The sequence below is a fragment of the Pelodiscus sinensis genome, chromosome 7 (genome assembly GCF_052426305.1).
Source record: "Pelodiscus sinensis isolate ZL-2025 chromosome 7, ASM5242630v1, whole genome shotgun sequence".
Classification (NCBI taxonomy): Eukaryota; Metazoa; Chordata; order Testudines; family Trionychidae; genus Pelodiscus; species Pelodiscus sinensis.
This window is the reverse complement of record NC_143058.1, coordinates 77,118,649-77,130,718: the sequence shown is the minus strand read 5'-3', so window position 1 is coordinate 77,130,718 and position 12,070 is coordinate 77,118,649. Positions and strand designations below refer to the sequence as shown.

Sequence of the window (12,070 nt, the reverse complement as noted above, 5' to 3'; positions counted from 1 at the left end):
CTCTGTTTCAAAGATGAGGGATCCTGAATATCTTAAAGATTCTGACCAAATCCTGAAGAATGTACAAGAGTGGTGAGGAAACAATCAGTTTCACAGGTAGATATTTCTTATTTTGCCTAAGTTCTTGTCTCTCTTGTGCTGTTTAAATCAAGGCTAAATGTTTCTCAAAATCCCTTTTACAAAAAGTCTGTATCAGTTGCTTCAATTATCATATATTCCTGAAGACATGAACTATAACCACATCTTGGAAAGGGTGAACATTAGCAACTTGGGTGTATGGAGTAACCAACACTAGTCTCAGAGTGTAAGCAGTTGCGCTGCAGGGTCTCAGTTTAGCCAGACCATGCTAGATGAATGATCTGCCTAGAAATTCAGAACCAGAGGCTCTTCATCTCAGAAAATCTTAAAATCACAGAGGCCCAGTGATGTGACTCCAACACAGAAGCCTGGCGAATGTCCAAAAGGGGAAGTTGTGACACACCCTAGACACCAATAAAGATAAACTGTAATAGACCCCATTTTCCTCTCTTAGGGTATGTCTACACTAGCTCGTTAGTTGGAGCTAGGTAGGCAAATGAGGGCAACCGGAGTTGCAAATGAAGCCCGGGATTTAAATATCCCGGGCTTCATTTGCATGTTCCTGGGCGCCACCATTTTTAAATCCCCCTTAGTCCAAACTAACTGCCCGCAGCTAGATGCGGCAGTTAAACGTTAATTCAAACTAACTCCTTAGTTCAAATTAACTGTTTCTCCTCATTCCATGAGGAGTAAATCCCGGGCTTCATTTGCAACTCCGGTTGCCCTCATTTGCCTACCTAGCTCCAACTAACGAGCTAGTATAGACATACCCTCATTGATTGGACTCATGAACAAAAAAATAGTAACCAAGAAAGATCCCACAAGCATCAAAGGATGTTCTCTGTGTCTTATTCACCAATTAACATATGACGAGCCAGATCAATATGAATAAATATTGCTAAAAGCTATTACCAGGATCAAAAGAAATATTAGTCTATATTGGCTACTTACTTGTCATTCTGCAAACAGTAAAAGTCCAACCATTAAAAAACAGAGAACTCTGCTCTTCAGTAATTATGCATATTATTTTTTGTTTTCTGTTTCAGAGAAAAGCAATAACAGATATCTGAGCCTGGGTTTTAATAATGTGCCCACCACACTAAATTAAAACACCATTCGCTCTCCTTAGCTGAGGATTATGGTATCCTAAGGAAGATCTTAGATTCCAATCTCCTGAGGGGCAGTTCATTCCACTACCCACTGAGCCACAACAGTGGTCATTAACAGTTTTGATTTACATTTTGTGTAACTTATTTGTAAACATTACATTTAATAGGTTCATTTGTGAGTTCCTAATTTTTTTTCTCATTTCTATTTTCTATCTCTTAGCCCACACCCCCTTTACTGTTACATCTACTGAAAACACCCACTGGTAGATGCAAGACAATAACACATCTGCAGGTTTCCTTACTGCTGAGTTCTACAAATGTCAGTGATTCAGGAGTCATATAAATCAACTTAGTCATTCAAGGTCACTTTAGAATTCCTCTTGTCCAATTTTTCATTTCTCAGTGATTTTTTTGTTGACCTCTAGAATATATTTCCATCCTTTGAGTGCAGTAAAGTCACTTCATTAAACCTGTACAAGGCAAATTGCTTTGCCAGCTCTCAAAACATAGTAATTTTTAAAGCAGAAGCTATGATTTTTACAGTGCTGCCATTTTGCAAAGTAATTATTTTTCAAAAGCATTTCCTACTTTTGACATTTTATAATAGTTATGTTTATAAAACAGGACAATAACAAGAGATTTGACACTAATAGGGACATATCAACCAACAGAATGCTACTGAATGTTTGAGGTACATTCAGGTACCCGTTTGCCTGTTGTTTTACTAAATAAAGGATATCATGACATGTCACTGAACTCTTCTTTGAATACTTTTTGGAGAAAAAACATATGGACAATTTTAAAATATTGCTAGGATGAAAGATTCAAACACATTTTTCTCTTTTACAGAAAATATTAGCTAACTGAAAGAGCCTGTACTTTTGGGCATTAAAGGTTGAATGAGTACTGAACTGCTTTATACAAAGTTGTTCACCAATAAAATATAAGCATGATTTAGAATAACTATTCTTCTCTGTACAGATATGAAAACTAAGACATACCTTTTTCTCTACAAGTCATCAATACTGCCGAACGGACAGCAAGATCACCTGTTCTTGCTCTGAACCTGAAAATCCATTTTCCATTATACAATCATCACCAAGGATCATTGTCACCAGAGTAAGAGGGAGTTGGTCTCCATCTTCAGTCAACTGAAGATTTACTCATGTTCATCCATTAGTCAACCATAATCTTACTATGATCACACCCATTAAGACTTTTTTTGTCTTAACATTCATTCCATTTACAGACATCTTTATGCAAAGTCTGCTTAAAATGTAAAATCTATCACACAGTTACAAGATTTTGGAGCTGGGGGGAGGGAGGCAAAGGGTTGGTAACTTGAGAAAAGCCAACGACTTTTCAATTAATGGAGATCAGGGAGAGGATAAAGTATATATAATGTCATAGCGTTTAGTCTCATTTGGGATTAAACTCTCCAAGGCTGACAATTTGGTAAAATGCCAGACTACAATGTCAATTAGTTTTACAAGGGAAATAGTTTTAACCCTACTTCGTGTTTAATATGGTGGGAAACTATTGTTGAATGTCAGAAAAAAAATTGTAACTTTGTTGTATCGTAAATGGGCAAAAGGAGACTAAATGGCTAAGATGACTCGTAATACAAATGGAAATTGCTCATCTGGAACTGGAACTTTGAGATGTGTGGTCTCTATCCATATTTTATTCATGGGTGCTGCATACACCCATGACTTATGATTTGTAGCAAGTATTGTCTGTTGGTCTACGGACGTGAAGTTGCTCTCATCGTGCTCTAAACAGAGGGCATAAAGGGCAGTGTGCAATGCCTTCTCTTACCCAGAATCAGATGGGTTCCAAAACAGAAGGAAAGGAGGGGGTAGTGGAATACAAACAGGGACTACACATCTTGAAAAAACCCAACAATTATCTACCTTTTGTAACTGTTGTTCTTTGAGATTTGTTGGTCATGTCCATTCCAAAAGATGTATGTGCATGCTGCATGCATGATCAAGAGAGAATTTTCCCCTTAGCAATACCTACTGGGTTGACTGTGTATCCACCTGGTGTGGCACCTTCAACCTTCCCCTCTTCTAACAGAAGGAAGGAGGACGGGATTTGGATTGGACACGAGAAATGTCTCGAAACACATCAGGTACAAAAGGTAGCTAATCATTTTTATTTCAAGTTATTGCTCATGTATGTTCCAATAGATGACTCACCAGCAGTTTCCCCCAGAGGACGGGTTGGAGATCACCTGGCTGCCAATTGCAGAACCACCCTGCCGAAAGCCTATGCCTGCTGAGTAATGGTGTAGTGGGACATGCAGGATAGATGACCACATGGGCTGCTTAACAGATGTCCTGCATAGGGACTTGTGCAAAAAACACCACAGAGGAGGACTGCATACTTGTGAAATGTGCTTTCAGCACCAGTGCTGGGACTTTAGCTAGACTGTACACACCCAGATGCAGAATGTGATCCATGATGCAAGGTGCTGGGCTGATATGTAAATATGTAAATAAAATGTTACCTGCCCGCCAAAAGTTTGTGAATGAGTTTGCCGGTTCCTGGTATCAAAAAGGTTGGGAACCTCTGCTCTATCGAACTGTCCACTGACAGGATCAGAAGCATGGTGGGCCATTCCAGAGCCACCAATATGAGGAATGCCCTGTCCTTCCAACTTTGAGTAGGACAGTGTGTATGAGGGGGAAGGGCGGGAAGGCGTCCTAACCAAGATAGGTGAAAAGCAGCTACTAGAGACCCCAGGCTGTGGTTCTGAAAGGAACAAAACAGGTAGCATTTGCGGTTGCTTCTCGTCATGAACTGGTCCACCTGGGGAGGACCCTATCTGTGGAAGATGGATAGGGCGACATTCACCTGAAGTGTCCATTTGTGGGTGCTGAATGAACAGCTGAAGCTTTCTGCTCCCTGGATAGGTATGAAGCATACAGGTGAATGTGATGGGTAATACAAAATTCCTATAGGAGCAGGACTTTGTGACACGAGAGAGGAACAAGCACCACCCCATTTGTTTATATAAAACATTGTCACAATATAGACTATTAGTACTGAAATGTACTTGCCCCGTAATTGTGGAAGGAACACTTGGCAGGCCAGGCACGACCAGTTGAGACGGGTTTAATAGGCTTCCCTTCAGAGAGGGATGAGAAGCTAAGGACTGGGACTGAGGAAGTGTGCAGTGGTGGAGCAGGAAGGACTCTTTTAGGTACCAGGAAGAAGATACTAGGGGCAGTTGTTTGGGAGAAGTAGCTCAGGGAAAAGCTACAGCTCTACTGGTGGAAGATTTACTATCTGCTGCCACTGCCATTAGGGTCCCTGGGCTGAAACCACTATGGAGGTCACCCCTGAGGGGAAGTCTGGGACTAAACCCACATGACTGGTCTATAATGAGTATGGCACAGTTGGCTTTGATCCTTGCCTATAGAAAAAGACAAAAGACTATGTGGAGGGTCACAGTGAGCCTCTGAGGCAAACACTATCTGCTCAGAAGTGCAGGACCCCCGGGGCAAGGCCAGAGATTTCCCACACTATGGCTATGTCTAAACTACACCCCTCTGTCATAGAGGATGTAAATTACATGTTTCGAAAGATCCAGTACACGATCTTTCGAAGAAGTACCCCGTTCTTGAAAAAACCGTGTGTAAACCGTGGTTTCACTTTTGACATGATACTTGTTCAAAACAGTATAGGATCTTTCAAAAAAGCACCTCGTTGTCGAAAAAAATGCATATAGACCGCGGTTTCACTTTTGACATGGTGTTTGTTCGAAACAGTGCCATGACGCGATTATGCAAACGAAGCATGGGATATTTAAATCCCCACTTCATTTGCACTTTTGAAACTTCTAATTTACGTCCCTCTGCCAACAGAGGGGTGTAGTTTAGGCACAGCCTATGTAGCTAAAATGTACACTAATGTGATATACTTTACAATACCTTGCCAGCTATCCTTTCTAACAAGCAGAAAGGAACAGTTCAGTGCTGTTGCTAAAGATGAATTAAGCAGTATTTTTGTGTTTGTTATTAATGTTAAGTAGGAACAAACAAAAAGGGTCTATTTGTCACTATTGTTACTTATTACAGTTAGAATTGTTTTCTTCTTTAATTTAAGAGTGCAAGAATATTTTTGCATTACAGTTAGAATTGTTTTCTTCTTTAATTTAAGAGTGCAAGAATATTTTTGCATTAAGGAAGAATATAATAGCAATAGTTACTTTCATCTTAGAATATTTTGTACTAGATCTCTTTTTACAAAAGCAACTATGCGACCTTTTATTGATTAATTTTTGTTTGTGCGAGTGAAGTATGTAAGCATTTAAAAACAGTTTAGTTTGAAGGTCAGCACAGCATGCAGATGGTCAGAGGAGGGGCTGGAAACCTGGGGATACAAAGGAACTATCAAATGGGCCCATAGTATTCAGTGACAGATATGGGGTAAATAAAAATAGCCTCCAAATAAACATGTTCCAAAGTGATGAAATACCATGTAATGCAGCAAAATCCATAGATCTGCCGAAAAAGGAATTCCTACAAAAGATGGATAACTTGCATGGTTTTTCAGGTTCCATCCTGTCAAGATTTGGGACCATTAGTCTGGACCAACAGAAGCCTGGTTCCTCCCTCACTTTTGACTTCACTGGCCATTAAGTCGATGTAAGGAACAAACTAGTAACTATAACATCAATAGGACAGTGTGTGTGTATGTGTTTGAATAAATGCATAAGCTTTTTACCTTTTATTTTCAATAAACATGGCCTACTGCCTTTTCCCCTAAAAAATCCCATATACGTCTTACAAGATAACAGAACAAACCTTTCAGCCAAATAAGTTGAACCACTTAGGGTATGTCTACACTACCACCCTAGTTCAAACTAGGGTGGTAATGTAGGCAACCGGAGTTGCAAATGAAGCCCGGGATTTGAATTTCCCGGGCTTCATTTGCATAAAGCCGGGCACCGCCATTTTTAAATGTCTGCTAGTGCGGACTCCGTGCCGCGCGGCTACATGCGGCACGGACTAGGTAGTTCAGACTAGGAAGCCATTTTCGCGATCAGGGCTTTTTTGCGGAAAAGAAATCTCTGCTGTCTACACTGGCCCTTTTGCGCAAAAGTCTTTCAGAAAAAGACTTTTGCCCGAACGGGAGCAGCATAGTATTTCTGCAAAAAGCACTGATTTCTTACAGTAGGAAGTCAGTGCTTTTGCAGAAATTCAAGCAGCCAGTGTAGACAGCTGGCAAGATTTTCCGGAAAAGCTGCTGAGTTTCCGGAAAAACTGGCCAGTCTAGACACAGCCATAGTCTTTAAGGATAGCCTGAAATTGTTACTTTTATATTTCCAATAAATGTTCCAGAAACACTCCCAGTTTCCCATAATTAATAAAATTGTATTTGGCCATAACAGTTTGTATCTTGAGAGTCCTAGCATAGTTCTTCTCTGCTGAGAGAACTAAATTATATTGGCTTTAAAAACACAACAATAAAGTCCAAACTTATTGTAAACTACTTACTGTAAACTGCTTACAAAATATAGAAAAATTGTAGTTGACACAGTGAATTCCAATTCTGGCCAAGTGGTGGTAAGAAGAAACTGGAGAGGTCCATACTGACTTCTGTGCTCTCAGTTTGGAGTACAAGGAGAGAAACGGCACAGGCACAGACCAATGGACACTACTAGCTACAAATCTCCAGTCTCAGAAAGACCAACATCTAAAGATGATAGTGCTTTATATCTCTGTGTTTCCAATACAAATCCAATCCAGGTTGGTAGTGACCAAAAATTAACAGCCTATGTGAAGCAAATTACTGATTTCTGTCTAGTTCATTAGTGCAATCATTGGCACCATTCCCAATAGCTCCAGGCACAGAGGATTAACTGAACATGGAGCATTAACTGCTCTTATATCTACGCCTGTGCAAAATGTGTACACAATTTTTTACATAAAGGGATAGGGTACTAACAACCAGTCAGCTTAACTTCTGTGCCAGGAAAGATAATGGAGCAAGTAATTAAGGAAATCATCTGCAAACACCTGGAAGATAATAAAGTAATAGGGGAAAGCCAGCATGGATTTGTAAAGAACAAATCATGTCAAACCAATCTCATAGCTTTCTTTGATAGGATAACGAGTCTTGTGGATAGGGGAGAGGTGGTGGATGTGGTATACCTGGACTTTAGTAAGGCTTTTGATACAGTCTCGCATGATATTCTTATCAATAAACTAGGCAAATACAACTTAGATGGGGCTACTATAAGATGGATGCATAACTGGCTGGATAACTGTTCTCAGACAGTAGTTATTAATGGTTCACAATTCTGCTGGAAAGGTATAACAAGTGGGGTTCCGCAGGGGCCTGTTTTGGGACTGGTTCTGTTCAATATCTTCATCAACGATTTAGATATCGGCCTAGAGAGTACACTTATTAAGTTTGCAGATGATACCAAGCTGGGAGGGGTTGCAACTGCTTTGAAGGATAGGGTCATAATTAAAAATGATCTGGATAAATTGGAGAAATGGTTTGAGGTAAACAGGATGAAGTTTAATAAGGACTAATTCAAAGTGTCCCTCCACTTAGGAAGGAACAATCAGTTTCATGCATACAGAATGGGAAGCGACTGTGTAGGAAGGAGTACGGCAGAAAGGGATCTATGGGCTATAGTGGACCAAAAGCTAAATATGAGTCAGTGTGTGATACTGTTGCAAAAAAAAAAAAAAAAAAAAAAAAAAAAAGCAAACATGATTCTAGGATGCATTAACAGGTGTGTTGTGAGCAAGACACAAGAAGTCATTCTTCCGCTCTACTCTGTGCTGATTAGGCCTGAGTTGGAATACTGTGTCCAGTTTCGGGCACTACATTTCCAGAAAGATGTGGAGAAATTGGAGAATGTCCAGAGAAGAGCAACAAGAATGATTAAAGGTCTAGCAAACATGACCTATGAGGGAAGGCTGAAAGAACTGGGCTTGTTTAGTTTACAAAAGAGAAGACTGAGAGGGGACATGATAGCAGTTTTCAGGTATCTAAAAGGGTGTCACAAGGAGAAGGGAGAAAAATTTTTCTTCCTGGCCTCTGAGAATAGAACAAGAAGCAATGGGCTTAAACTGCAGCAAGGGAGGTTTAGGTTGGACATTAGGAAAAAGTTCCTAATTGTCAGAGTGGTCAAACACTGGAATAAATTGCCTACGGAGGTTGCGGAATCTTCATCTCTGGCAGATACTTAAGAGTAGGTTAGATAAATGTCTATCAGGGATGGTGTAGACAGTACTGGGCAGGGGGGACTGGACTCGATGACCTCTCGGGGTGCTTCCAGTCCTAGTATTCTATGATTCTATGTTCAATGGGTACAGCTGTCTACTTATGAGGATTTCATAATGGTCCAAATTAGGGCAGAGTTAGGGCTTAAATAATTATCTGAGTATGAAGAATTTACTGAAGACAAGTTTTAACTTTCCCTAATAATTCTTATTAATTAAAATGACTGCTAATGAGGAGGAAGAGCCACAAAACTGCAACTAAAAACCAGAAAAATCTATAACAGCCCAATAAATCATGCATTTAAGGGAAAAGAAGATTCAATGAAACCATTTAATCTTCACTGCAGTGCCTGATAGTCAACCTCAAAGTGAATTAATCTTCTAAGTGAAATTACCTTTGTTGGCCTGTTGAAAAGACAAGCACCTCCCCCTCTGAGTAAAAATTCTTTGTATTCTGCTATGCTGCATCTTGAAAATTTTCTGGGGTGGTAAACCCTAAAATGACAAAGAATCAATTGAGTAAATACCTCCCTGAACCCAGTTGCTAGAGACAAAAGTATAACCCGCCTTTGAGCTGCTCTAATTTTTTTTGGGGTGGGGTGGCTACAAGAGGTTTATGATAGTCAAACACAAAATCCACAGTTCAGTGACAGTCCTTCATGTTTTGAAAAACAAAAGAATCAACCTTTTAATACTGTTTTGTATTTTATTACATTAAATTTCTCTCCCTGCTATATGAATCCACAGCAAGGATGCAACAGTGACCTTATAATCTTAATACGTAACAGTCTCTAAGCCAACTGAACAGCTACCATGTTTGAAAATCAGTTATCTGGATTCATTTTTTTACCCATTAAGGTGTATCTATTCCAAAAAACTGACTGACGTGTGTTTTGTTCAGCAACCAATCCAAGCATGCGAGCAGTAACTGAGGTTCTCTGAGATGGTTGTCCCTGGGACTGTTCCGTGTGAGGTGTATCAGCGCCCTGCCCTTATAGATTTGTAGCAGCAGTAAACTGGGAGGCAGTGCACACGTGGTGTCTGTGTCACACTGGTGTGAGCAGTTCACCACCACGTACCATCAACTGTCCCTCAGTTCCTTCTCTACTCCAGAGGACAGTATGTTGATCTGAAGCAGAGGGGTGTAACAATAGCCATGTGAGGCGGCCTAAAGCCTTCCTCTGCAGCCAGATTGAAGAGCAGCAACCATTAGCTGCAATGCTTGGAGTCACACACTCACATTTCATCTAAATTGCATTAAAACAACAATACCCCAGGCTGTTAGGATGGCGACCCTGTCCTGATAGCACTCACTGTCCCCACATAAAGAAACAGGTCTCAAGATGGGGAAAGAAAACTTAGTTTAACAGAACTTTGTCTGTCGAGAAATTGTTTATTAATAGCTGAGGTTGTGGAACCCTCATTCTATGCTGATGGTGCTCACTTTCCTACTGTTTGTCTGTATGATCTCTGTCTGGTTGTTAACTGTTTCTGTCTGTTGTATAATTTTACCAGGTGCCAATCAGCTAAGGTGGTGGGGTACAATTGACTAGATAATTCTCTTCCAGTATGTTATGCTTGGTTAGCAAAATGATAGTAAAATAATTGGTTAAGGTATAGCTAAGCAGGACTCAAGTTTCACTATATAGATCTGGAAGAACTTACCTCCAAGACCCAGCCTAAGACCAGACCTGCCACAACTCCTCTGCATGACTCTGACGTGCAGCAACCAGGATACAGACAAGACTGATTTCGCCTGGCCAACAGGGCAAGTTTGCCTGCCTTTATCAGGATTAGTAAGCATAAGACTGTATTTTTAGCATGTGTATTCTGCTTGCTTGGTAATTGTCAATAAATAGCGAGTAAGGATATTAGGGTATGTCTACACTACAGCACTAATTCGAACTAATTTAGTTCGAATTAGTTAATTCGAACTAAGCTAATTCGAACTAACGGATCCAGACTAAAAAACTAGTTCGAATTAGCGTTTTGCTAAAGTTCTTCATTAGTTCCCATAATAGAAGGACTAGAGGACACCAAAGGAAAGGAATGGGTAGCAGGCTTCAAACTAGTAACAGAAAGTTGTTCTTCACAAAGCAAAGAGTCAACCACCTTCCTCCCATCTTGTGTCACATAGTGAAGCTGGATATGAGTTAACAGTGTACTCATGTAGCTAAGAAGGTGAATGGAATATTAGGCTACGTTAGGAGGAGCATTGCAAGGAGATCCAGGTAAATAATTATTCTCCTTTATTCAGCTCTGGTGAGGCCACATCTGGAGTATTGCATCCAGTTCTGGGCCCCCTCCTATAGAAAGGATATGGAGAGGGTCCAGAAGAGGGTAACCAAAATGATGAGGGGGCTGGAGCACAGGTTGGATATTAGGAAAAACTATTTCACTAGGAGGGTGGTGAAGCACTGAAATGGGTTACCTAGGGAGGTGGTGGAGTCTCCATCCCTTGAGGTTTTTAAGTCTTTGCTTGACAAAGCCCTGGAGTGGTTGATTTAGTTGGGATTGGTCCTGCCTTGGGCAGGGGGCTGGACTTGACCTCCTGAGATCTCTTACAGCCCTAGGATTCTATGATTCTATGATGGTGGAAGGAGCTTTGTCAGGTGAGAGTCTGTAACCGAGAATATCTCATCTCTGCATCTGCAAATGTTTGGATTGTATAATGCTGAATGAAGGTGTGGACGCCCATGTGGCGGCCTTGCAGATATATTCCGTGGGTACACCATGAAGGAATGCAGTAGATGCTGCCATCGCCCTTATGGAGTAGGTCCTGTTACAGGGTGGTAGCTATCTCCCTGCTACGATATATGGCAGGTGGATGCAGCTAGATATCCATTTTGACATTCTTTGTTTTGATATAGGTGACCCTTGTGATGCCTCCGCAGATGAAACAAACAGCTGCAGTGATTTCCAAAATGGCTTTGTGTGCTGCAAGTAAAAGGCAAGTGTCCTGTGGACATCCGAATTATGGAGTGTTGCCTCTCTATTGTCGTTATGTAGCTTTGGGAAGACGACGGGTAAGTATGTGGGTTCATTGCAGAAGAATGAGGTAAGTACTTTGGGGAGGAATTTTGGATGGGTCTGCAGTACCACTTTTGTCCTTGTGGAATATTGTGTATGGGAGGCTGCTATTTCCCCAACACATCTAGCAGAGATAATTGCAACAAGGAAGGCCATGGATAGATGTAACAATGAACACTTGGCTAGGGACTTGAATGGCTTGACCATAAGAACTTTTAGCATGAGGTTCAAGTCCCATGCTGGAATTGGGTCCTTATGTTGCAGATCTCCTGGAATTTGCCAAAATTAGCTGTTCGGACTCTGGAAAGGACCTTTCCATATTGTTTAGCTAACAAGCATCCACACCTGAAGGTGTAGCATGTGGACTGTCAGATGTGTTATCTGACCCCTGCACTGTGTAAGTAAGGAGTGTACTGGTGGAAATCAAAATTGATCGGTTTAGTTCCCATTCGTGATTCTGTGGAAATTGTCTGCTCAGTGTGTCAGCAAGTATGTTGTCCTTGCCCGGGAGCTAAGTGGCAATTAGGTGTATGTCGTGCATGATGCACCATTCCCACAGTAGGACCGCTTCTCAGCATAGCTGGTAGGAGCATGCTCCTCCTT

General features: G+C 41.0%; 1 protein-coding gene across 4 annotated transcripts in view; it reads right to left on the bottom strand.

The window, feature by feature from the left end:
* ADAM23 (ADAM metallopeptidase domain 23) overlaps nucleotides 1-12,070 on the bottom strand; it is a 179,360-nt gene that overhangs the window by 65,610 nt on the left and 101,680 nt on the right. For all 4 annotated transcript variants that reach the window (XM_075934339.2, XM_075934341.2, XM_075934344.2 and 1 more), the window contains exon 15: nucleotides 8,833-8,932. In XM_075934339.2, the coding sequence (XP_075790454.1) occupies nucleotides 8,833-8,932 (100 nt within the window). The remainder of the gene's footprint in view (nucleotides 1-8,832; nucleotides 8,933-12,070) is intronic.